The 25748-nt window shown below is 43.8% G+C and overlaps 1 protein-coding gene across 1 annotated transcript; it reads right to left on the reverse strand.

Annotated features, from left to right (window-relative positions):
• Window positions 1-12701: 12701 nt before the first annotated feature.
• On the reverse strand, window positions 12702-19996 carry DYNLT3 (dynein light chain Tctex-type 3). Its single transcript, XM_040056660.2, has 5 exons — window positions 19895-19996; window positions 18914-18955; window positions 16982-17105; window positions 15993-16070; window positions 12702-14924 (listed from the first exon to the last, which is right to left on the reverse strand). Exons 1-5 carry the CDS (start codon window positions 19922-19924, stop codon window positions 14848-14850), a joined length of 351 nt encoding a protein of 116 aa, XP_039912594.1. The 5' UTR covers window positions 19925-19996; the 3' UTR covers window positions 12702-14847.
• Between the last annotated feature and the right edge of the window lie 5752 nt (window positions 19997-25748).

Below are 25748 nucleotides of genomic sequence, written 5' to 3' on the forward strand. Positions count from 1 at the left end.
TCTGTTTTTCTGTTTGGAGTCTGGGAATGACAGCCCAGCTTCTGAATTTCAGTTACACGCATGCAGGTCCCTTTGCTTCTTGGGAATTATTTTGGGTCTCTGGTAGGGTGAAAGAGCCAAGTTTTACCTTAGGGAAGTTTTCACTGCCCTCCCTGTGCTGGCTATTTAGTAGAAATCTGTTTTCTTTGTCTGTGTGAGGGGATTTCCCCTCAATTAACTGCCTTTATCCTTCTATTATTCGCCATGACTGCCGAAGAGTGAAGGCTGCCATTCGCTTTTGGGAGCCAATTCACACTCATAAAGCTTAGTGCTATTAAACCATAAAGCATTCTAGCATAATGCTGGTTATTAGGAGGCAGCTTGTCCTGGCTGCAGCCAGACTCTGGAACAAGGAGAGTTGGAAAAGTTACTGTGAAAGTTAGTTCCTTAGGAGAGGAAAACTCCTTTGCGCACCAACACCTCCCAAGCTTGCAACATAAGCCTTAAACCTCCTCTCGAAGAGAGTAGACATGCAGCTGAAAAGAAGCTGCTTCTCCTCAGGAAAGTGAAGAACCGAAAAGGAACCAGCTGGGCTTCTGAGAAGCAGCCCAGCTGCAGAGGGATGCCAAGGACGGACTCAACCCAAGTCCTGCACCTGGCGTGTGAGCTGCTTTGGGCACCCTCACTTTCACATCTTCAGCCTCACGGAGCAGGGATCCATGCAAGAAGAGGTTTTGTGTTTTCAAGAGCGCCATTTCTGGATTTCAAAGCTGAAAAAAGCTGTTGCTGAATGATTTAATGGGTACTCTCTGAAGCACTCTTAGGTGCTAACAGTGCCTTCGGCCCTATTGCTCAGCTGTTCCTCTTCGATGGTGGAACAGGCTTTGGGAAAGCAATGGTCACTTTATTCACAGTTATGGAATGGCTGTGAGTAAAGTTTCTGATGTGCACAAGACTACCATACAAAGCACAATGCCTCTGTGTGGACACTACAGGTAGCAGGTTCTTAAAGAGAAATGGGAACCAAAACTTTTAATACTGGCAAAAGAGGGGAAAAAAATAAAATAAAATAAAATAAAATTTTTTAAAAAAAAAAAAAAAAAAAAAAAAAGGTATTAAAGCCAGCAGCATAGGGGGGGAAAATGAAAAAAGCAAGTGCAAAAACCCTTGAAAAATACACAATTTAGTATATCATGTCTTCCATTCATCCCAGTTGCCTGTTTAGTGACTTTTGAACTCCTCAGCCAAGCCCTGCAATAGCTCCTGCAGAGCACAAGACCTTCCTGGGAGGTTCTTGCAGCCACAGAAGAAAGCTGTGGTCTCCTGCAATTTCAGACAGCTTTGTGCATGTAGCATATTTTACTCTTCAGCTTGCCAGACAGGATATGTGTTCTCCCTTTGCAGCATTTTAAAATGTTATCCAGGCTCTGAATGCTACTTCAGAGAGACAGCCTACCAGTTCCTATTTATTAATATCAGTTATAAATGAATCCTGGCAAAGAACAACTCCTGGTGGGGAATTTCACAGTTCCTTCCCTCAGAAGGGCCATATTCAAATCCAAATAATTCTGTCTGAAGTAAACCTATTAAATCATAACAGAACATCAGTATAGCCAAAGAAACTGTTTCTGTGGAGTGAATATTGCTACTGATATACAATAAGGGTCTCATCCTGTGCAAAGAGGGCTGATATATTTGCCCTTGATTTTAATGAAAATATGATCAGGCTTCTATAATCTTACAAAGTGGGCAAAGAGGAATTGCAAGGGGTCACATGGAGACAGCATATTTATCATAAGAATAGTCTTGGAGGGGTGTATTTTAATTCACTATTTTCTATACATTGCCATGTTTATTCTTAAAACACCAGGGATCTTTCCTTACTCACTCAGTTGTGGTGATGTTCGCTGACCAGCTGCATACTTGTGCCAGGGCTTATTTGTCACCTTGAACTCAAAAAATAGTAATTCTGTGTTTGTTCATAAATCTTTGTTTTCTTAAAACATATGAAAGAATAAGTGAGAATTTCTCAGGTTTTTTTCAAAAGTTAGTTATATTAAATCCTGCTAAAATAGCAAATCATGCACAGTCAGTCATGGTCTGAATATGAATGTTTTCTTAAGTCTAGGATGCAAGAGTGAAATAGATAACACTGAAATACAAATATAAGGAACAAACTAGCTTGAGTCCTGAGGGCAGTGGGCTACAGGTGAGCTTCAAAGACACTTCTTTTCTGTGGCTAAATACCACTTCTTGCAATCCGACCATTGCTATCAGCTGGGGTTTTGACTGAAAAATTCCTCCTTATGTTTATTACAAACTGTAGTGAAGTCTGATATCTGCTTCAGTGCCAAAAAATTACCTACTCAAATGACAAATGTTCTGCTGAGGGCAAGCAATGGCAAAAAAGGAAAATAAAAAGTTATTAGAATAACTGTTTCAACTAATGGAAGCAATTAGGAGTTCAAGTGAAAGTTCACTTAAGGCCTCAACCTTAAATGTTCCTTCCCTTCTTATATAACATTTTCTCTGTCTTCCCATATGTAGTTATCTGAAATAAGCAGTTAATAAATTAATCAATGTCCTCACTCTCCAATCCACTGTAGTTAGCCCTACATTTAACCACTGTGACCCTCTGGGGCACTGGGCAGCTCTGGCTCCCACTGGCCTCACCTTGACTTTGGAAACTGGAATGGGGCTTTGGAGAGGACGTGGAGCTGGGCCATACTCAGATGATGCATTCAAGAAAGAGATTGATATAACTGGGTCTCATCTGGCCCCAATCCCTTCTCTGCTCCCTACTCACCAAATGTAAATATGAGCAAATGAAATCCAAGTTTTCGTAAGCTCCAGGCTACAAAAAAAGTGCTACTGTGCCTGTTCACCATCATGGTGGGAAACCACCCCAGCTGCAAAATATGTTTTCCCCTTTGAGGTCCTATAAGACTTTCCCTGATGGGTGAGGATTTTCTGCCTTTCAGTTCTCAAACGGTGGGTTAAACTAAATTAGAAATAAATTTAAAAACAAACAAACAAACAAACAAACAAAAAACACCCTAATAAAGATCTGCCTGTGAAACAAGGTCCTTTTGAACAACAACAACAAAATGTTTGGGTCTCATTATGGCACTTTTTCTGAGGATCCTGCTCTATTTTGGAGTGCTCTTAGCAAATTAATGTTGACTGCTTATATTTTTTAATGTTTCAATGTGTTCCTGGTAGAATTCAGAGCCAAGTGTCTGAACACCGTTATCTATGCTCAAAGGAATTTAGGAGCATATATTAAGATGCTACAGTTGTAAACGTTGGCAGGATCAAGACCCCCATGCCTGACTCTGTAAAACAGCCTCAGCTGCACAGACACAAGCCAGAGCAGTTACTTGTCATGAGCCAGACATTCAGTTTTACATTTGGTACAGACCTTAACAATCTACTGGTCTCACATTCACCACTGTTGGGGTTTAAGTCTCCTGTAGAATTTTTTCCCCCCTCCCAAGTTGCTAGGAGACTAAGTGCTGAGTGCTTAACGTGGACAAAAGAACTGATAACTTAGTTTTGGGGGAGGGAAAAAAGCTCCCGGAGAGAGCGGAGGGTGGGGGGATCTCGCGGCTTTTCTTCCGGGGGGGAGCACGGATCGGGCCACGGTTGTTGGAGTCCACAGTTAACGAAGGAGTCTGGTCCTGGGAATTCTACCATCTGTTGGAGTATCCAGGAATTTGGAGTCTCTTCGCTGTCCTGCTGGATTTTGGGTGAGCCCGGGTCCCGCCGCTGCGGCTTCTCCGGCACTGCCACCTCTGCCTGCGGAGGACACCCCGTGCCTGCGGAGGACAGCCCACCGCGCCCGGCTTCCAGCCATCAGCGCCGGAGCTTCCACCGTGTGCCCTCGGGGTTCTTGGTTCTGTTCTACTATTGTTATAATTGCTGTTGTTTTTTGTCTATCCTGTTATATTTACTAGTAAAGGACTGTTATTCCTTTTCCCCATAGCTCTGACTGAAAAGTTTTATTTTTAATCTTCCAAATTATAATAACACGGAGGGAAGGATTCAAATTCCTCATTTCCTAGAGAGGCCTGCCTCTCCATAGCAGACACCTGTCTTTTCAAACCCAAGACAACCACACACAAACCAGCCCAGACTAACAGCAAAATTAATCACAGTGGAGTGGAAAATGGTTGAAAGACTTGCTGAAAGATTACAAATGCTTTCCAGTCCCATTCTGCACCTCTGCTGCCCCTTTCCCTCCCTTTCCTCTGGTACTCCTCTGCCTGGCAAGCTGGTGACTTTCTGCCCGGAGAGCTCCCACTGATTTCTCTCTGTCCATTTCTTCTACTAATTGCTGCTGTGCCTCAGCTTCACTTGCTCATTCACTTCCTTCCTTCTCCCAATCCCTGCAAATTTCCTCTAAATCTCCAGCTCCCACGATGCTTTTGCCAATGTTTTAAGTGCTTGTGCCCAATGCAAGTTCAGGGAGAGGCACCAGGGCTTCACCCCGAGCTCCAGCCACTGGAGTGAACATCTCATAAAACGTGGTTCTGCTGCAACCTCCCCTGTCACTACAAACAGCCCAGGGCAGCAGCCACCTCTGGATTGACAAACCAGACTGCCTTGGACCTCTCCAGTAATATTTTCTCCTTCTGCTTAATGATTTTAGTGTTAAATTCTAAAATGAAAGAATTTTATGAGCTGCTCTGTTCTAGATTTTCAGCACGTGTGAGTCAATTTTTGTACATTTCTCGTGTAAAAAAAAAGCCCTGCCCTACATTTGACCTATGTTTCACTTTGATTGTTTAGAAATGAGGGACACGGCCAAAAAACCACCTCGCTGCCCTCAAAATACTGAGCCACATTGTAAACCATCATCATAGAGGGAGGAAGGGATGGAGGGAGGAAAGGTCAGTGAAAGGAGAATCAGATCATCTGTCCCCCTTGGAAGTGATGTTTTCTTATTGTGGAAGCAATCTACAAAGCAAAGTGTCCTGTAAGTAACTCTTTAGTTGAATTTCTTTTATACTTGCAGGTCAACTGGGTCTAAGACCAGAAAATATGTAAATACCATTCATCTTAATTTTTTTTTTTTGACCTTTGGAACAAAGGAATTGCAGAGACATGTTTGGCCAAGTCATTTTTGAAGTCAAGTGTGGATGCTTCCTGTGTTAGATTTGTGTCTTTATACTCCTGTGAGTTAGACCAAACCATCCTGAGGTCTGGGATCTGCACTGCAGCTCTGTAAGATCTCTTTGAATAATGGAGAGCACTGAGAAAATTCAGGTGGAATTTTCCTGGGTGCAGAAATGGCACAGGGAAGAGCTGGAACAAGGCAATTGCTGTAACCTCCTTGCAGCTGGCAGGCCAAAATGTAGCTGTCAGTACCAGTGTAAATAGCAGGGCATTTTGGCACAGAAATTGTCCAGTTTCATATCACAGACTCTTTGCCTCTACAGACCAAAGAGTTTTCTACCCTGCAATGCCATGGAGCCAGGCAATGTGTGGATACCCTGCAGGAGGACCCAAGGCTGTACTAGTTCCCACAAACCAATAATGAAGGCAATTGCTACAGAAGTTTTATCACCCTGTCTGCTTTTTTCTCATTCTTCCCTTTCATCTGAGGCAACCAGTGCTAGCTCAAGCCTCTTTTCGGGTGGTGAATTCACTCAAGCTCTCTGAAACTTCACTGTTGCTCAGACAGCAGAAAGGAAATAATCAGCAAAGACTGCAAACCAACTGTGAGAAACAGTTTCTAAAGCAAATTCCCCTGAGGAGACAGAAAAAGAACCCTGTAGGTTGTGAACAGCCATCTTCTGACTCAAAATTATGAAAGTTCCTCTCAGCAACTGTGAGCAATTCATGCAATACTCTCACTGTAATAGGGCTGCAAATGGTTAAGTTAATATGTGGATCACTGTCCATCACTCTTGCTCCTCTCACATGCATAAATTAAGGCCTTGATAGTAAAGCCTATCAATACAAGCCAAAGGAAAGATGATAAAAACAGTGTGTAAAGGACAGCAACACGAGTTGCAGTGAAATTCTGCTCACAGAGGATTAGCTGATGCTCAGTGTCCCAGCATTAGCTTGTATTCACTTTACAGGAAACCTCTGAAGATTATAGTCTCTGCCATGGTTGCTGCTGCCCCTGGAAGGGAACCATTTCCCTGCCATTTCACATCCTCTGTGTGGCAGCTGAGGCTGTGTTGCAAACCTAGCCAGGGAATGTTGCATCAAGTTAGTCATTGTTGTTGGTAATTTAATGAATGTCCCACTGCCTGCATTTGCATTAATCTGCCAGATGATCAGCTGGTACCACTGTAAAAGCCATCACATCGAATGAACTGACCATCTGGGGTCTACGGGTTTGGTGTGTAGCCTCACACCACTGCCTGGGCCATTCCAGCAGCTTTACCCCAGGGAAACACCCTGAACCCCCCAAGCTCTCCTCCTGGGTAACCAGAGTGATGTGAGTGTTGGCCTGAGCATTGCAGTACAGAGCCAACAAATCAGTGTATCCACAGCATTTCCCACTGTTCTTTGTTTATAGCCTGCAAAAAGACAATATCCTATTAAAGCCCTTTATGCTGCCCTCTGCAAGTGCTTTATGCTCTAAAAGCTCCCATGGTGGTGGGGTGGTTAACAGTGAGTGAGCAGGGTACAGCAGCAGTGACAGATTAGAGAGATCTTTGCAGTTACACTTGGGGAGAGATCTTGAGAGAGGTTATCACAGAATGGTTTGGGTTGGAAGGGGACCTTGAGGATCACCTCATTCCAATCCTCCTGTCATGGTCAGGGACAACTTTCACTGGACCAGGTTGCTCAGAGTCCAGTCCAGCCTTGCCTTGAACACTTCCAGGGATGGGGCAGCCAAAACTTCTCTGACAACTTGTCCCAGTGTCTTACCACCCTCACAGTGAAGAGTTTCACCTTTATATCTGATCTAAACCTACTCTCTGTCAGTTTGAACCCATTCCCCTTGTCCTGTCACTCTAGGCTCTTGTTAAGAGTCTTGCTCCATCTTCCTTGTCAGCTTCCTACAGGTACTGGAAGGTCACCCCACAGCCTTCTCTTCTCCAGGCTGAACAATCCCAGTTCTCTCAGCCTTTCCTCATGGCAGAGGTGCTCCATTCCCCTGGATCATCTTGGTGGCCTCCTCTGGGCTCTCTCCAAGGTCAGTGTCCTGGAACCCCCAGTGCTGGCCACAGTCCTGCAGGTGAGGTCTCAGCAAAGCAGAGCAGAGAGGCTGAATCCCCTCCCTCACCCACTGCCCACGGTGCTGCTGGTGCAGCCCAGGATAGGGCTGACATGATGACAGATCATGTACAAGCCTTAGCTTGTGCGGCTGGGTAGAACAAAACAGCATTCCCCAACTGTTCACGCTGCATAAAAAATCTGCATTTCTCAGACTGAGTCAGAAGGAGATAGAAAGAGGCAACTGACGACTAGGAAAATGTACCAGACACACTTGCATTTATGTAAGCAACAGAAACCAGCCCCAAACCCCAAAAAAATAATTATGAAAGTCCTCATGTCACTTTCAAGTCATTTGCAAAGACTAAGCTGTAACCCATTAAGATGTCACTTCCCCTTTAGAAGTAACAGATGTTCCCTCCTTATTCAGGAAATGTCCACAGCCTGCTAATTTCTTTCAAGCTACTGGGTCTTCCCCTACCAAAGGATGAAAATACTGTTCATTGCCAGCTAATGGGGACAGCTTTTATATTTTGTAACTCCTAAAGGAACAGTATCAGCAGAGAAAATTCTGGCAAGCTGGCAAAGAGATGCCTTACGTGCCAAGCAGGTATTTACTCCTGCTGAGGAAAGTGTCTATGGGAAAGGTTGCCCAGGACTTTGCATACTTTGTAAACGTCACACATGCTACAAAGGGAACCTCTGACCTCCTTGTCTTGTTCTCCACCCAACTCAAGAATGCTCTCATCTTTTAAAAAGCTAATAGAAACAATTTCTTGCTAATACAACTACCAAACATCCTTCTCTTCCATCCACACCTGAAAAATTATTTTATCATGTTGCTGATTCTCCCATTTTCATCTTAAACTTTCTTCTGTCTGACTCCTAGCTCGGTGTGACTCTCAGTGCTGTGAGTAAAGTTTCTAAGCAGGAAAGTCCCTACCCCTCAGTTGTTTTGCTCCCAACAGTCAGCATCAACATGTTCAGCAATGACCTTCCTCAGACTTCACCCCTGTCCTCATCTTGAGACAACTGCTGAAATTCCTTTCTTGGACCTCTGGCTTTGGAGTGCCTGATATTACTTCTTTGTGCTCCTAGGGCTTCTTGTGTCCATCCATTTCAGCTTTCTCTCCACAGTCAAACTGAATGGCTTTGAGACTGCAGCTGGGATTTTCTTTTATGCTTGAATAACATCCAGCATAGCTGGGCGTTGTTCCAAACTTAGTGCTTCTGGATGATACAGTAACAATACTGTGAGAATAACAATACTACTGTTACTGCTATTACTACTACTGCTACTACTGTTCTGGAGAACCAGCAACACACATTCCAGTGGCTACAGTTCGAGGGCTGCTTAAGATCGGTTCGGTTTCCAAGTTAGGCTTATTTGTTTGGTCTGCTTTCCTAAAGAAATGAGACAGAAGCGAGGGAAATAACAGATTACCAAAAAAAGGAGGGATAGAGACCAGGTGGTTTTTTTTTAATTCAGATGCATGTCAGGGTTGGCTCTATGAGCTGGAGTGTGGAAAAGAAGAAGTAGATTGGAAGCTCAATTCTTTCTTCAGTTTCTGTTTCAGCTGTTGGTGTTTTCCTCGCCCCTTCATACTGACTCTCTGCTTTGCTTTTCTCAGTTTCAAGTTTGGTTTATAAAAGAGAAAGTATTTAGGAGGTTGTACAGCCCCTTAACCAGCTGCAGTGGGTGAATGAAGGAGGTTGGCAATATGTAACACCAGCTTTATATTTAATTCACTGACATCTCTTCAGTATCAATAGATTTCATTACTCTTGTGGTCTAACATATGCATGTCAGTCCTATGTCTCTTCTCAAGGGAAGGAATTTTAAATAGCAGCAATGCTGATATCAAAAGTATGTCACATCTGTAAGTTAAGCATGAGTACAAAACCTTACTTTTACTGGGCCCAACAGGTAACACCAAACCCACCCAAGGTGGAAGATGTGTGGGTGGGTGACGGCCACACCCAGCTCACAGCTGCAGCTGTGGCCCTGACTCCGGAATTCTCAGTGGGGAAAGAAGAAGAGCATCTGTGGGGTATCTGCCAGCCAGCAAAGGCAGGCAGTTGGCAGCCTTGAGTTTCTTGGAGGCTGGGACAATTTCACAGAAAATATGGATTTCAAGAGGAATGGCACAACCATAACTGCCCCTTGCTGTTGTGTAACAAATTTCTGTTGCATGCCATAACTATGACTTCTAAGCCTGCAGTCAGGGCGTTTCTTCCTTGGCTGCCCCCACACCAGCCCACTGTTCTCCTGCTGTAGCTGTCCCTGGCACCAGCAGCAGCAGAACTGCCTCTTCAGAGAGGCCTGGGTTTGCTCCATGTGGAGCAACCCATGGAGACCAAGCTGGAAAGCATGCATTTTCCAGTTGTTACCCAAACAAAGCCTAACATTTGCACAGACATACACACACCCCTAAGGCAACTGTGTAAGTTGCTTATGATGTCAAAGCACTGATACAAAGAAATGAGCTTGGAAGATCTCAGCTCTGATCCCTAAGCCTCAGCTGATCCAGATATAAATTTTAAATTAAATCTTCTCAATTCCTTCCTTTCTAAAGCCAGCTTTTGCAAAGTTTTTTCCCTACAAAAAATCATTTTAGCAACTACTTGGAGGACCTGTAATGAGTGCCATGAAATAGGCAACTCTACTTTGCTCAGTACATCATCAGACCACCCAGCTACAACTGTGTCTACTGTTTAAGATTAATTTCCTAAAACATTTAACTCAGGCATTAACACACTACAGCCATTACAGCATTTGTCTGTGAGGTTCTTACACAGTCATGAATATATTTCAGACTAACAAATGACCTCCTTTGAAACCACGCAGTAGTTCTTGTGAGATTTGGCCAGACCACGTTCAGCAGCTGCCGTAGAAGACCAAAAAAAAAAAAAAGCCCCCAGAGTCATTGAGAGAGGTTGGATAAAGTTATGACTGCTTGGAGCAGAGTGCTGAGAGCACCAGTAAAGGAAGCCACAAACCTGCTGTTACCTCACCCTCTCACTTCTGCTAGCTAATGTCTAAATGCTGAATTGTATTATCTCTGTTTGGATATTTGTTTGTATGAACACTGTTGGAGTACTTTTCTTGATACCTAGACATTGGTGAAGTGGAAATAAGCAACAAGAGATGAAATTTTAAATGAAAAATATTGTCTTTGTCTGACTCAAAATCGTTAGTAATATGGATAAATAAAAAGGGATGAACACATTTAGGAATATATATATGTGTTTGTATGAAAGTTCCATAGAAATATCATACTACTGTTTGTCAAATAAGGACTTAATTTCATTCATCCCCCTTCCTCCATCTTCTAATTTTTCCCAGCTGGTCATGAATAAACACTGAATAACAGATACCTCAAAAATCACAGTAAACTCTACAAAATCACAGGGAATGTTTGATTTCTTCCTAAGGTGATTACACATGTGTGGATGTTTTGCAGATAGGATGATAACGTTTCATACTCTAGGAGGTGCTATTTAGGAATTATTTTAACTACATCCAATGCAGGCCTATGAGGAAGAGAACCTGCTGACCAGAAAGAAGTTTGAAGGTGTCATAGCTGAGCCAGTTAAGCCCATCTCCCCACCTTCCCCTCTGGATAGGGGATTTTGATGGCTTTGATTCTGAACTCTCACATCGCTATGCTGTGAAGCCTCATAAGCAGAAATTACAAACTCTGTTATTAATTTACCCATAGAGTAAAATGTAAAATTTTAAAATTTTAATGTCACTACAAAACTTTGTTTCCATCTCTTTTGCTTCAAGTACTTGTGTTCTGTGACCACAGTAGCTCCTTTGCATGAGGGCAAGTGCCTGACACAAACCAGAATGACCAGGGAGGTGTTTCTGTGACTCTTATTCCCCTTTTCAAGTCATTTTAGACCAGATGTTGGATGGGAGTTTCAGGGGTGTTTGCAGCCGTCACTCTAGCACCACCAAGGTGCTTTTTAGAAAACTTTTATGTAACAAATAAAGCTGCTGTCACATATGTTTCCTGTGTCTGAAAACAGATGATTGGTGGAACATGGGAGCTAAATCCTCCAGTTAGTGGTGATTTAGATTCACTGAAATAGAAAAATCTCCCTCAGTGGGCATGTGGTGTTTGGCCGCAGCTCTGTTTGAGGAGAGGGGAGAGAGAAACCATTCCAAACACAGCCGGTGTCCACAGACCCCTTACCTGGCACAAACCCAGCAGGCAGAGCAGCTCACAGGCAACAAAATATAAGTGTGACTGCACAGCTTTGGAGCCACGGTACAGCCGGGTTTATGGCTGCATTTATAGGATATCACCTCTGAGCTGATACCCCCTGAGAGACAAACTGCTGCTGCCTTTGAGCTGGGAAGGTCCTGCAGCACACAGACTCAGGATATTCTGACAGGGGTGTACACCGGCTCTGTGCTTGTACCAACACCACAACTGTGCTAAAAAATCCCTCACCAAATTAAATGGGAACAAAATGACCTGGTCAGACTGCAAGGAGGCAGCAAAGCACATCACAATAATCAGGTAAGAATTGCTCATTGCAGGAACTGCTCTCTATTAGAACAATTCCTGTCTATCTCTGTATGGCAGCCCCTGTACTGATGCATACAGGCTACCAGGAGCTAATGGTTTCTTTTATGGTGTATTGAAAATATCAGTGTGCTGACACTCACATCCAACTCCACATGGCCTAGCTGCAAGCTGGGATTTCAGTGGCTTCTGCGAGTGCTTTAGATTGCACGAATCTGAGTTGAACACACCAGACTTTGTACTGATGGCACAGACCGGGTGTAATGGGATCACAGCCGTCAGGAAGATAACGAGTCACTGGCAGACACCCAGCAAGCAAGAAGGAAAGTAACAAATCTGCTCTCTTACTTTCACACTTCTCTGTTTACATTCACAAAACCTGCGTGGGAAGAACAGCAGGTGTCTTTCATCATGAAATCATACATGGGAACACACAGCTCCCTATACACGGGCTGTACCTTAATACCATTAATAAGATTCTCATTGTTAACCATAACCCACACCCCTAATTGCCACAACAAAGAAAAACATGTCTTGATAGAAAATACCAGTGAAATGGTGTGGGCTTCCATAGTCTGCAACTCAAAGATTTATCCTTGAAATTAACTACTTGGAAAAGCAGTTAATAATGTTCAGCATTTGTTAGGAGAGTTAAAAGTGTACCCACAGAGGATGGGGAAAAGAAAAATGGAAAACAAGTTAATTTTACTAGGACATGATGCAATATGAAAATACCTCTCCCAGTTTCATAATAATCTTTCTGTAGTAAAAAAGCTTTAACTTGCACCATCAAGATTTACAATAGGGGAAAGGTGTGAGAAAGTGGTGTAAGAAATAGAGGTGTAAGAAAACAGGCCAAGTCTGGAACAGGACTTCTACAAGACCTTGTCTCTAAAATGCATCTTCAATGTATTTCCCAAGTTTTCGCTATTGTAGACAAGTGAAAGGAAGTAAAAAGAATATTTTTCTCAGTTACTTTTTATATTGATCAAGAACACAAAGCAAAAACACAACTAAGGCAAAACTTTATTTTTTTTTGGTCGAAAGAAAAATGAAACAGTCATGTAATTAAGCAGTATTTTCTAGGGTTCTTCTGCAGGAGGATCTTCACCAAGCCTCATTAAACTGATAGTCTTACTCAGTGCATCTGGTTTTCAAGTAAAGCAAAAATATCAAATGAGATTACAAGTAGCTAGGTGGAATATTTCTTCTGATCACTGCACCTCAATACCTATGACATGGGCACAACAGCCACCACTGTTTTAACTCATCCATTTCTGTAACCATACTGATCATACCAAACCTTTTTCCAGTTGCTGCCCCACATACTTTTTCACATTGCAAAGTCCCAAATATGAGTGAAATGAATGTATTTTTGTCAATTCCACAATTTGCTCTTGGATGCTGGAACCGAATTCAGAAATTTCTACCGTAATCCAAATAATGCTTAATTATTAATTTACATTTGAAGGTCAGTACAACATACACACACATTTTCACATAACACTTGCCTTTGGCAAATGGCAGTATTACAGCATTTATTTTACTTGCACTTCGGTAAAAGCAGAATTTTATTTGTCTGCAAAGCAAGATATTTTGAACAGTATTGTAAACTACACATACACAGGGCTCCTTCTGTAGTGTCACACTAGTTACACGTACACACAATTTAAGCAGTAAAATACTCTTTAGCTTGCTCTTTGTACAGGACACTTATTTCATACCCTAATAGTCAGTTATCTGAAAAACAACCCAAAGAAAACTGTGTAATAGTGCTTTAATATTCATTTCTGAAAATTCAAAACAGCCCTACAGTACTGTTAGGCTGTTACGAGTCTCTTTCAAAGACATACAGTATAAACAAAAATTTCTATCCTTAAGCAGCATCTGAGAAAACAACTTAATGCAGCTGCCACTTAGTGGCAGCAATCATTTAGGCATTTTTGGTATTGATACATCTCTCAATCATATAATTTGTGCATTTATCAACAAAAAAGTAGGCCCCAATCCAGCAAATACTTGCAGGTGTGCAAATGCTTTTCTTCCACGTGGAATATTTCAAGTTAAGACTCATCCGATGAGCGAAGTTAAGAACTTGCATAAGTCTTTAAAGGAGGGGAATTCTTAGTGCTGAAAACTTAACTGTTTTACTTCACGGGACTAAGATCCAATTCTAGACTTAGAGAACATAGGAGAACTCTTATAAAGAACAGATACATTACTTTGATAAATGCTTTCAAAGCTAACAAGAGCCTCTAGAAATGTGTGTGCCTTCCCACTAATCACTTTAATCCTACTTGGAGCATGGGTGCAGTGATACTGCCCTAGCTCCTGGCTACTGCACGAGGAATCAATAAAGTGCTTGTCACAAATTCTGTAATCATGGAATAAAATCAAATTTAAGTACCTTCAGAATGTTTTCAGATTTACAATGGATGAATTAAGAGCTGGTTTCAGATCCCCAGCATGTTTCCCTGAATTGCTAACAAATATTATGCTCTTCATTTGAAGATAAATTCAAATTCTGCTAGGACTGGGTATATTTCCCCTCTGTCCCAGCAAAGTCCTCCTCTGCCTCCAGGGGAAAAGCTTACCCAGATTTAGTGTCCATGTAAACGTTCATGCTTGACCAAAAAGTGATGCTCATGCAATTTCACAAGCACCACCATTCCAAGGGAGTTTGCTTTGTTTAATCACACATGGAGGACCAGTGTTGTCTACAGTATATCCACTCTGAATTGTGTTCATAATTTGTTCCCAAAGGCACCATAATCCTGAGAGGTCTTGCTTGCCCTTTGACATTTCCTTTGATGTGTTTTGCTCCTCCGGAATAAAGTATCTCTGATATTAGCTTTGACATAAATTCTACTGATCTCTGTGGCAACTTCTCATTAATATACTTCTAAATATTTAAATTACTAAAATTTTCTCTTCATATATATATATATATATATATATATATATAAAATTTCTTTTGCTAGCTTTCAGATAACTAATCTATGAGAACTGGCTTAGACTGTATGCTCTCTGTAGAGAACTTCTGTATGCTCCTCATACAGAAACAAATAATAGTTTGAAATACTTAGCCATATGTTAGGATGATTTATTTTTTTAAAGGCTTCGGTGTTGCTCCTATTTCTCTTCCAGTCAGCTACAGGATAATAGCAACAGCAAACACATTGACAATGCAGTTCATGGTTCGGTTTTCCCATCTCACTGTGCAGGTTCCTGGAAGAGATTATTACAAAATTAAATTAGAATTCCATTGTCTTTACTGCAGTCACTTTATTGAAGTGTAAATTATGCCAGATTAGTATGAATATTTAAGCTGTAATTTCAGGGAAATAGTATGTCAACTTGACTATAAAAAAACTAAAATCACAACACTTTTATTAACTTATACATTGTTTGCTACCTAATGTGAGCCTGGTAAACTTAAGACAGTTAACAGGAAAACCCTGTTCTAGTATCTTTCTTTAAAAGCTGGACTTGCAAAAATCCTTGAAATTCCTATACTGAAATTGGTATGACAATCAGACAAGAAATCAGAAAAGGGACTGGATCAAATCATCCAATATATTCCAGTCTATTTTACTTTCTGTTCGTCTTCCTCTTCTGTTCTATCAATGCCTTACAAGCAAAAGAAACATGAAGATTAAACTGTGTTTACTTAACTTTATATTGTGATTTCTTCTTAAGCTTGGTTGACTTTTTGAGGCCCTCTCTGTTTAGACTTAAACCTTGGCACCCTCTTCTAAAAAGACCCTTCTGAATCTGTGACAGATAACCAATTATTTTAATACTGTTTCCCTGTGATATTCTCAACCTGTGAAGAAATCTATTTAGAACTAATTTTGAAGCAATAGAATGCATCCAAATCCTGGCTGAGCTGCACAGCTGAAACACATAAGAAAGTCAAACTATTTCTATTTTTCACTAAGTTCTTTTCCCCTCCAAAGTAGCTGTACCCTCACAGCAAGCAGGTATGTTTAGGGATAACCACATGTATTTACTGTAAGCAACATTTTCTGCCCCTTCAGCTGAGAGGATTAAATGTTTTGCCTTGTTTCAGAATGAAAGGCTTTTCTATCCCTGCTTCTCATAATTTACAAAGCAACCGCTCTTAATGCCGGCACTGAATGAGAACATTTTTGTTGGGATTGTAAACAAACACCTCATCCTCAAAATCACTTGCTTCCACAGTCCTTCCCAAAAATCTTCAACCCAACTACTACAACTGAGCAAGAAGTAACATTTCTCTTATTACAAACTGTCTGTTTGGATGGGGAAACTTACCATCAGTTGTGGTATCCCAGAAGCATGAGCTTGCTGTGTGGAGACCAGCTCCACTCCTCTGCATCACCGCACAGGTAACTGCAAGATACAGTCATTACAGAATTACAGCAGAAGAGGTGAATCATTCAGCATTAACAAACTCAAGCCTTTTCAAAGGGCTGGCATGTGGCATTCAGCTAAGACGAAACCTTTTTTGACAACCCCTTTGGCCCCAGTATTTTCCGTAAGAACTTGTAACTCATTTCATGATTATTTTTACTCACATGAAGACAACAGCTTTAACAAAACACTGGCTAATAGGATTATGGGTTTTATCTTTTAAACTACTTAGATATGCCTTGTGCCCCTCAGAATGGGATTGCAGGTGCTGTCCTCACAGCTACAGCAGAAGTCACACTTGATGAGAGCTGTTTCCCAAAAATACTTGTTGACTCCTCTCTGAAAGCACACTGAAGTAATGTGCAGCTCTTTTAGACCGACCTGCAATGGTCACAAAATCACAAAACCTGAGTCCAAGACTTCCAAAACAGAACAGAGTGCAAACACTTGCTATTACATCAGCACTCCACGAAGGACCAAAATGGGTTAAACTTTATTTACCTTTTTCCTTCCACAGGTATACACATAAATATAATGGGACATGACTCTGCCTACAGGACTAAAGTCTTCCAGATGTTTCTATTTAGAGGAGGCTGATCAAAAATTTTATTAAAGCCAGCAATTTTTTCCTGAACTGTTAGGTTGATATAATTGTCTTGGGTTTGCTTAACAATCAGGAAATATCATGTAACATGTAATCTTCTGTGTTAATGTTGCCAACATACTCAGCTCAGGTAACACTGCCACAGTTTTACCACAGGCATTACTAAAAATTTGTGTAACAGAAGAGTTCAGGTACCTGCTCTGTTTTATTTGTAGCATTCCCCTGAACCTTTCAGTAATTATTTATTGAGACTGCCTGTGCCACAAGCGCATCTGCTTGTACTTACCAATGTACTTATAGGTTTTCCCAAGTTTCACCAGATGGGTCAGTGACTGTTCTACAATAGCAGCAGTCCATTGGTTGACTTTGTTGTGATTATAATCTGCCTTGCCTAAAACACTTTCTATGCACTAGAACAGAGGGAAAAAATAGTTACAGTAAACACACTTCAAAATGTAGAATTATAAAATAATCGGAGGGATTTTTTTCTGGCAGTTAGGTTACTTTAAATTACTTGAGCTCATTAGGTATCAGCTGCTGAATGGGAAGTGAAATTACCCTTCTTGGAAATTTATTTTTAGGACATATTTACCACAATATTACAGATATAAAAATGAGGCTCTGACTAAACATTTCTTGCAGGAAAGACCTTAGCCACATACTTTGGATACCAAGTGAATGGATCTATTTACCATCTAACACATCCCACTGTTCCTAATGACTGCCAGCTCCAGTTTGCCTCTCAGAAGCTGCTGTAATGAGGATGGCACTACTCAAATCAATAATATCAGCCTGGGCTGGCCAACCTTTCAGAGCATTTAAGCAAAATTCCAAAACTTTCAGAGACAGAGTGACAACAGTGAAATGCACATCCCTGCTTAAAAGATGGGGAAGATACACAAGGGTTGTATCTTGCAGCATAAGAAACATCTGAACTGCCTGAAAATTGGATGTTCTCCCACAGCTACAGATTGGCCAACACTTGCTTAAAACTTAAAATGACTTAAAATTCCTTCTCTCAAACTGTCACTCTTAAATTACATTCTCTGCTCCTGAGAAATTAACTTATGTGCTGATGGATACTTCTTAAAGTTGAGGAATTCACTTAAGAAACACACACCTGGAAAAGGTAAGGGAAATAAAACTGTTCTCTGATTCAGAGAGATGCATCCCATGCACTAATCCTCCACTAACAGGCTGTGTAAGAGACCCATGTCCCAGATTTTGAAAAGCTCAGTTAATTCTGGCCACACTGCACAAAGCTGGCCAAAGGAGTCAGTGGAAACAAACAGTCACAAAACACAAGAGAAGAGAGAAGAGGGACAAGACCCCTCAGGGATTTTGGTCTTTCCAGAGAGGTACCCAGTGCTGGAGCTCCTTGGCCCTGGTTAAGTTTCCAATCAGAGACAGAAACGCTTGGCTTTACTCCCAGTGTCTGGAGACTGTGCCACACCGTATTTGGCTTTACAAGACAGGGACAGTTACATAAAAGGCTGAATTGTTGTTTATCTAACATCCAAGAGCTTACTGTTGTGTACTGGAGCAGCTTCCAAAAGTGCAGGTGGGAAAGGACCTGCAGAGCCTCTCTAGAAACCCTCATCTCAAAACTCTATTTCCCTGCAAAACCTGAGAGCATCTGTGAGCCACAGGCTTCTCATTAATCACTTTCTAGTTACTAGGTATTTAATGTAGACTCTCAGGCTACTCACTTTCATCCTGTTCTTTCTCTGTAAAAAATGTACTTTAAAAGCTAGAACAAGAAGCTCATAGAGTGCAACCCCCCACACATGCCAAGGCTAACTTCCAAGTCTGATAACATTGTTCAAGGCCTCATCCAGTCAAGTTTTAAAAATCCCTAAGGACTGAGACTCCACAAACTGTACCTGCAACTTCTCCAGTGAGATTAGCTTCTAGATGGATAAACAGGATAACATATATTGGAGTGAATTTCCCTTGCAGCTTATGACTGTCACCCTGACTCTTACCACTATAATGCAAATCTGGCTTCCCTCTCATCTACCTTCTCCTCTTTAGGTAGTTGAAGACAGCAATTAGATGAAGCTTAAAGCAGCTCCAAGTTAAACTCTGTCTTTACATAAATACTAATTCTATTTAATTTTATATTTCTCTGGGATAGTCAAGGAAGATAACTACTTTTACTGCTGTGCAAAGTATGGTGAAGAATTTCTTTGAAATACAGCTGTTAGCTAAAACCTACCTCCTTTACTATGTTGTGGGCCTCATCAGCATTGAAGATCATCTGCAATAGAAGTGAATTATTATTATTTCTGTCAAAAAAGTAAACAAATTATAGTTTAAGGATTAGTTATTTGCATTGTAGTCTGTCAGTACAATTTTAAAATCTTTTTTTCCTCAGCTTCACACATTTGTTATTTAGCATTGCTTTTCTAGTGATGGTTGACTGGGGCCAAAAAGCTCAGACCTCAGTGAACTTTGAAACAGGTTCACTTTACGTTTTCTGTAAAGATTAAATTCCACCATGTCTCTGATTGTCACAGGAATATTCTCCAGGAAAAACTAAACGACATTTTTTTTTTCCTCTGGGTCCTAATCTGTGTTTTTACTGGAGTCACACACTTGCAAACCCACAGGTTACATCTTGCTTTCCAAGGACAACACACGGTTTTGCAAACCGAACATCTGAAAGACTGGTTTGCACAGTCATTACCTTACCCAAATACCTTTCTCAAGCGCAGAAAAAGCTTGCAGGTTTTAATTCCTCGCATTTTCTACTTCTTCCTGCTCATGGGCACTTGGCATGGCTCATAAAGGAATCACGGCACGTTCTCGTGTGCTCACAGCCATGAACTCCAAACACTCGGGCAGGGGCAGAACCTCAAGGGCATTAATGTTTTAAGTTGCTTGGAGTTTTGGTTTATTTTTAAGTGAAAACTGGTGGCCAGAGCCCTGAAGCGGCGCCCGGAGAGGGATCGGCTCCTCGGCTCGATCTGGCAGGACCAGCCCGCGGCGCTGACCGGGCCCGGCACTTCTTGGGATTTTTCCCCTGGAAATGGGGTTTTTCCCAGGAAAAATGGCCGCAGCCTGACAGCCCCAGCGGCAGCGCCCCGCGCCGCGGCTCCTTCCCGGAGGGCACATCCACCCCGCGGCCTCTGAGGCGCGGCGGGCCCGGGCGGGCGGAGGGCCCCGGGCACAGCGCCGGGCGAGGCGGCGGCCCTACCTCATCGTTGTGGGGGTGAAACTCCTCCATGGCCCCGGCACGGGCGGCGGCGGTTCCGGCAGCGGCGGCAGCGGCGGGTCCTGCGCGGCTCCGCCTCCGCCGGGCGGGCAGGGCCGGGCAGGGCCGGGCGGAGCTCCCGCTGGCCGGGCCCGCCCGCGCCGCCGGGCCGGGAAGGGACGGATGGAAAGGTCCCCGGTAAGGACGAGGACATTGGAGCGATTCCAGAGGCGGCCACCAAGTTGATCAGAGGGATGGAGGAAGGGATGAGAGAACTGGGGTTGTTCAGCCCGGCGGAGAGAAGGCTTTGGGGTGACCGTGTTGCTGCCTTCCAGCGCCTGAAGGGAGCCTAAGGAAAGATGGGGCAAGACTATTTACAGAGCATTAGTGACAGGACAAGGAGGAACGGCTTCAAACTGAGAGTGTACGTTTAGATTAGATATCAGGATACAATTCTTTACTGTGAGGCTGGTGAGGCACTGGCACAGGCTGATCAGAGAAGCTGTGGATGCCCCATCCCTGGCTGTGTTCAAGGCCAGGCTGGATGGGGCTCCGAAACTCCAGATGGGTCGAAAGGAAGGTGTCCCTGCCCATGGCAGGGTGGTTGGAACAGGATGGTGTTTAATGTCCCTTCCAACCCAAACCATTTTATGATTCTGTGACTCTCTGAGAGAGCGCTTCTCGCCGGGATCCTCCGCCAGGCACAAGGGACAGCCGGGCACGGCTCCTGCGGCTCTCGGCACTGCCGGACAGCCTGGAACAGGCACTGCCAGGCTGTGTGTGATCACGGGCACTGCCAGGCTGTGTGTGATCACGGGCACTGCCAGGCTGTGTGTGATCACAGGCACTGCCAGGCTGTGTGTGATCACGGGCACTGCCAGGCTGTGTGTGATCACGGGCACTGCCAGGCTGTGTGTGTGTGATCACAGGCACTGCCAGGCTGTGTGTGATCACGGGCACTGCCAGGCTGTGTGTGTGTGATCACAGGCACTGCCAGGCTGTGTGTGTGTGATCACAGGCACTGCCAGGCTGTGTGTGTGTGATCACAGGCACTGCCAGGCTGTGTGTGAGCACAGGCACTGCCAGGCTGTGTGTGATCACAGGCACTGCCAGGCTGTGTGTGTGTGTGTGATCACAGGCACTGCCAGGCTGTGTGTGATCACAGGCACTGCCAGGCTGTGTGTGTGTGTGTGATCACAGGCACTGCCAGGCTGTGTGTGTGTGTGTGTGATCACAGGCACTGCCAGGCTGTGTGTGTGTGTGTGATCACAGGCACTGCCAGGCTGTGTGTGATCACAGGCACTGCCAGGCTGTGTGTGTGTGTGATCACAGGCACTGCCAGGCTGTGTGTGATCACAGGCACTGCCAGGCTGTGTGTGTGTGAGCACAGGCACTGCCAGGCTGTGTGTGATCACAGGCACTGCCAGGCTGTGTGTGTGTGAGCACAGGCACTGCCAGGCTGTGTGTGATCACAGGCACTGCCAGGCTGTGTGTGTGTGTGTGAGCACAGGCACTGCCAGGCTGTGTGTGATCACAGGCACTGCCAGGCTGTGCGTGTGTGCACGGGCACTGCCAGGCTGTGTGTGTGTGATCACGGGCACTGCCAGGCTGTGTGTGTGTGTGATCACAGGCACTGCCAGGCTGTGTGTGTGTGTGTGATCACAGGCACTGCCAGGCTGTGTGTGTGATCACAGGCACTGCCAGGCTGTGTGTGATCACAGGCACTGCCAGGCTGTGTGTGTGTGTGTGATCACAGGCACTGCCAGGCTGTGTGTGTGATCACAGGCACTGCCAGGCTGTGTGTGATCACAGGCACTGCCAGGCTGTGTGTGATCACAGGCACTGCCAGGCTGTGTGTGTGTGTGATCACGGGCACTGCCAGGCTGTGTGTGTGTGTGATCACAGGCACTGCCAGGCTGTGTGTGTGTGTGATCACAGGCACTGCCAGGCTGTGTGTGTGTGAGCACAGGCACTGCCAGGCTGTGTGTGAGCACAGGCACTGCCAGGCTGTGTGTGTGCACAGGCACTGCCAGGCTGTGTGTGTGTGTGAGCACAGGCACTGCCAGGCTGTGTGTGTGTGATCACAGGCACTGCCAGGGTGTGTGTGTGTGAGCATGGGCACTGCCAGGCTGTGTGTGATCACAGGCACTGCCAGGCTGTGTGTGTGTGTGTGATCACAGGCACTGCCAGGCTGTGTGTGTGATCACAGGCACTGCCAGGCTGTGTGTGATCACAGGCACTGCCAGGCTGTGTGTGATCACAGGCACTGCCAGGCTGTGTGTGTGTGTGATCACGGGCACTGCCAGGCTGTGTGTGTGTGTGATCACAGGCACTGCCAGGCTGTGTGTGTGTGTGATCACAGGCACTGCCAGGCTGTGTGTGTGTGAGCACAGGCACTGCCAGGCTGTGTGTGATCACAGGCACTGCCAGGCTGTGCGTGTGTGCACGGGCACTGCCAGGCTGTGTGTGTGTGATCACGGGCACTGCCAGGCTGTGTGTGTGTGTGATCACAGGCACTGCCAGGCTGTGTGTGTGTGTGTGATCACAGGCACTGCCAGGCTGTGTGTGTGATCACAGGCACTGCCAGGCTGTGTGTGATCACAGGCACTGCCAGGCTGTGTGTGATCACAGGCACTGCCAGGCTGTGTGTGTGTGTGATCACGGGCACTGCCAGGCTGTGTGTGTGTGTGATCACAGGCACTGCCAGGCTGTGTGTGTGTGTGATCACAGGCACTGCCAGGCTGTGTGTGTGTGAGCACAGGCACTGCCAGGCTGTGTGTGAGCACAGGCACTGCCAGGCTGTGTGTGTGCACAGGCACTGCCAGGCTGTGTGTGTGTGTGAGCACAGGCACTGCCAGGCTGTGTGTGTGTGATCACAGGCACTGCCAGGGTGTGTGTGTGTGAGCATGGGCACTGCCAGGCTGTGTGTGATCACAGGCACTGCCAGGCTGTGTGTGTGTGTGTGATCACAGGCACTGCCAGGCTGTGTGTGTGATCACAGGCACTGCCAGGCTGTGTGTGATCACAGGCACTGCCAGGCTGTGTGTGATCACAGGCACTGCCAGGCTGTGTGTGTGTGTGATCACGGGCACTGCCAGGCTGTGTGTGTGTGTGATCACAGGCACTGCCAGGCTGTGTGTGTGTGTGATCACAGGCACTGCCAGGCTGTGTGTGTGTGAGCACAGGCACTGCCAGGCTGTGTGTGAGCACAGGCACTGCCAGGCTGTGTGTGTGCACAGGCACTGCCAGGCTGTGTGTGTGTGTGAGCACAGGCACTGCCAGGCTGTGTGTGTGTGATCACAGGCACTGCCAGGGTGTGTGTGTGTGAGCATGGGCACTGCCAGGCTGTGTGTGATCACAGGCACTGCCAGGCTGTGTGTGTGTGATCACAGGCACTGCCAGGCTGTGTGTGTATGTTCTTGCTCCTGGGAAGTCCTTTCCTGGATGTACAACATTCCCCAGGAGCGGCTTCTCCAGAGGAGCCCTCACACCCCTCTGCCTTCAGGTGTTCCCCTTTTCCCTCTACTTGGTATGAATTTGTGTCAATTATCCCATACAAGGTTACCATTTGTTACCCATAATCCTGCCAACATAGTTACAAAAACCGGAGATTTAATTTCAGGTTCCTTAAATTCTACTGCATTACAGAGAATTGATCCTGAGTTTTATTTCACTCAATACACACACACAGAGATATATAAAAATACATCGTATCTTTGCTGTCTCTCTGAAGTTGCCTGGGAAACAGGAAAAGCACCTCATACAAAACCGCAGAGGTTTCAAAGGGTGGGGTTTTTGTTGTTGTTTCAGTGTGGGTTTTTTTAAAATTATTACTATTATTTTTCTTGTGGTGGGTCTGGGAATCTTGTCTAGATTTCTCCTGTGATTTCTCCTGCATTTTCTCCTGTTTTCTCCTGTACTTCCAAACCAGATTTAACACTACAGAGAAGACCAAGGCTTCTAGTTTCAGTGTCAGTGAAGTATGTTTGGACATATAGACACCTACTTTACAAAAGTGTTTCTTCTTTAGTCTTAATTGTACATTCATTGGAAAGATTGTGTTTGAAAAACATGAAACTACAGGGGGAAGTAAAACTAAGCATTTTTTATTGCCCAGCTCTTGCAATAGCTTTCATGTTTAGTATTTGCTAATGGGCATGTAAGAAGAACACTGAAGGTGAAGAGTAAACCTCTTCAAAAGCAGATCTTTATGAGCAAGTGCAGAGGGATGTGGTCATAGGAAAACATGGGAAAGAAAATCTTCTGCAGTATAAATTTTTTTTTTCTTTTTTCTTTTTTTTCTTTTTTCCTTCCTGTGACCTCTGCAGTATTATTGTGAGCTAAGCTAGGGATGAAATTGCATGCTGGCTTTCATTGAAATAAAAGCTAGTGGAAGCACTTGTTGTATATGCATCGACATCCTGTAGACAAAGCTAACAGTGCTTAAATAACTTATCTTTGCATCCTGTGGATTTTTTTTTTTATCCTTTGTATCCTTCAGAGATCTCACATCTTTACATCTGTATCTTTAGATGCAGTATAGTATAAAACGAAATCAGTTCCTAGGCTGCTTTTCTGTTCTGTTTAGAAGTATTCAAAGAAATAATTTTTAAAAATAGCAATATTTATGTCACTGAATCACATGAAAAATAAGAAGTGTTCCTGAATGACTGATGAATGTGTATGTGAGTGTAGTTCCTAATGCAAAAAAAAAAATTACTTATCCTTCCTCTCCAGCTACCCTTTGTAGATAGTAGGACAGCAGGAGGTCCAGGGAAAGGCTGAGTCCATCAGGCTCAGCTCAACATCCAGAGAGCCACTAGAAAAATAACAGGATGACAAAATTATATTAACCCAGGAAGTGTTTACAAAGAGACACAGCATCACCCATGAGCATCCAACGCACAGGTGTAAAGAATATATGTCAAATACTCTGATTTTATTATTTGGTAGAACAGCTGGTTTAATGGATGAAGAGGAAATGCAGAATAGGTGTGTTATTTTGTAGTAAATTTTTATTTTTATGCTCTCCCACATAAGAATGTGTAATCTGGGGAAAAACTAACCAATCATTGCTGATAAAGGTTTATAAAAGTAGGAGGAATAAATGCAAGAAAATGGATGGGTTTTTGCTCTAAGGGCTAATTAGTATTAGTCACAATAACTTGAATAATGGAATAAAAAGATGCTTATAAAAACTTTTTATTGACAGCATGTTGCAAGCACGCTGAATGACAGGATCAAAACTAAAAATACTGAATAGGTTGGAGAAAACAACAACAAGAGACATCAAATGCACAACTACAAAATGGGGCCTAATTGCCTAGGCAGCAGTGCTGCAGAGAAAAATATGTAATTACAACAAATAGGAACACAAGTATGATGTTATAAAAGCTAAATAAATTGAAGGGCACCATGAAGGGCACAGAAAGCAGTCATTTTGTTCTGCTTGGTGTTTATCAGGCATTGAATGTAACTCTCAGCACTGTGTGATGGTGGGACAGACAGAAGAGTAATTCTTCCTGAAGGCAGCACCAAAAGGAAGCTTAGAAAATGTGATTTGTGGAGGGACTGCATTTATTTTATCACCCTTGCCCAGACTTCTTTACAGATGTCTCTGACTGCATAGTGATTTACTGGAAAAGGTGATTAACGAGCCAATGTGTAATGAAAGGTAGGACCAGAAATAATGCCTTTAATTAGAACTCAAGGAGATTTAAGTTAAATAATAATAATAATAAATAAAAGGATAAGAATAATAAAGGACTAAAGCAGACCTGCTTTTGAAATCACCTCCTCTGGATCAATAACATGTTGTTAACATCTGCCAAGCATCTAGGTGGCCTTTAGAGAGGAG

Source organism: Hirundo rustica, chromosome 2 (genome assembly GCF_015227805.2).
Source record: "Hirundo rustica isolate bHirRus1 chromosome 2, bHirRus1.pri.v3, whole genome shotgun sequence".
NCBI classification, from domain to species: domain Eukaryota; kingdom Metazoa; phylum Chordata; class Aves; order Passeriformes; family Hirundinidae; genus Hirundo; species Hirundo rustica.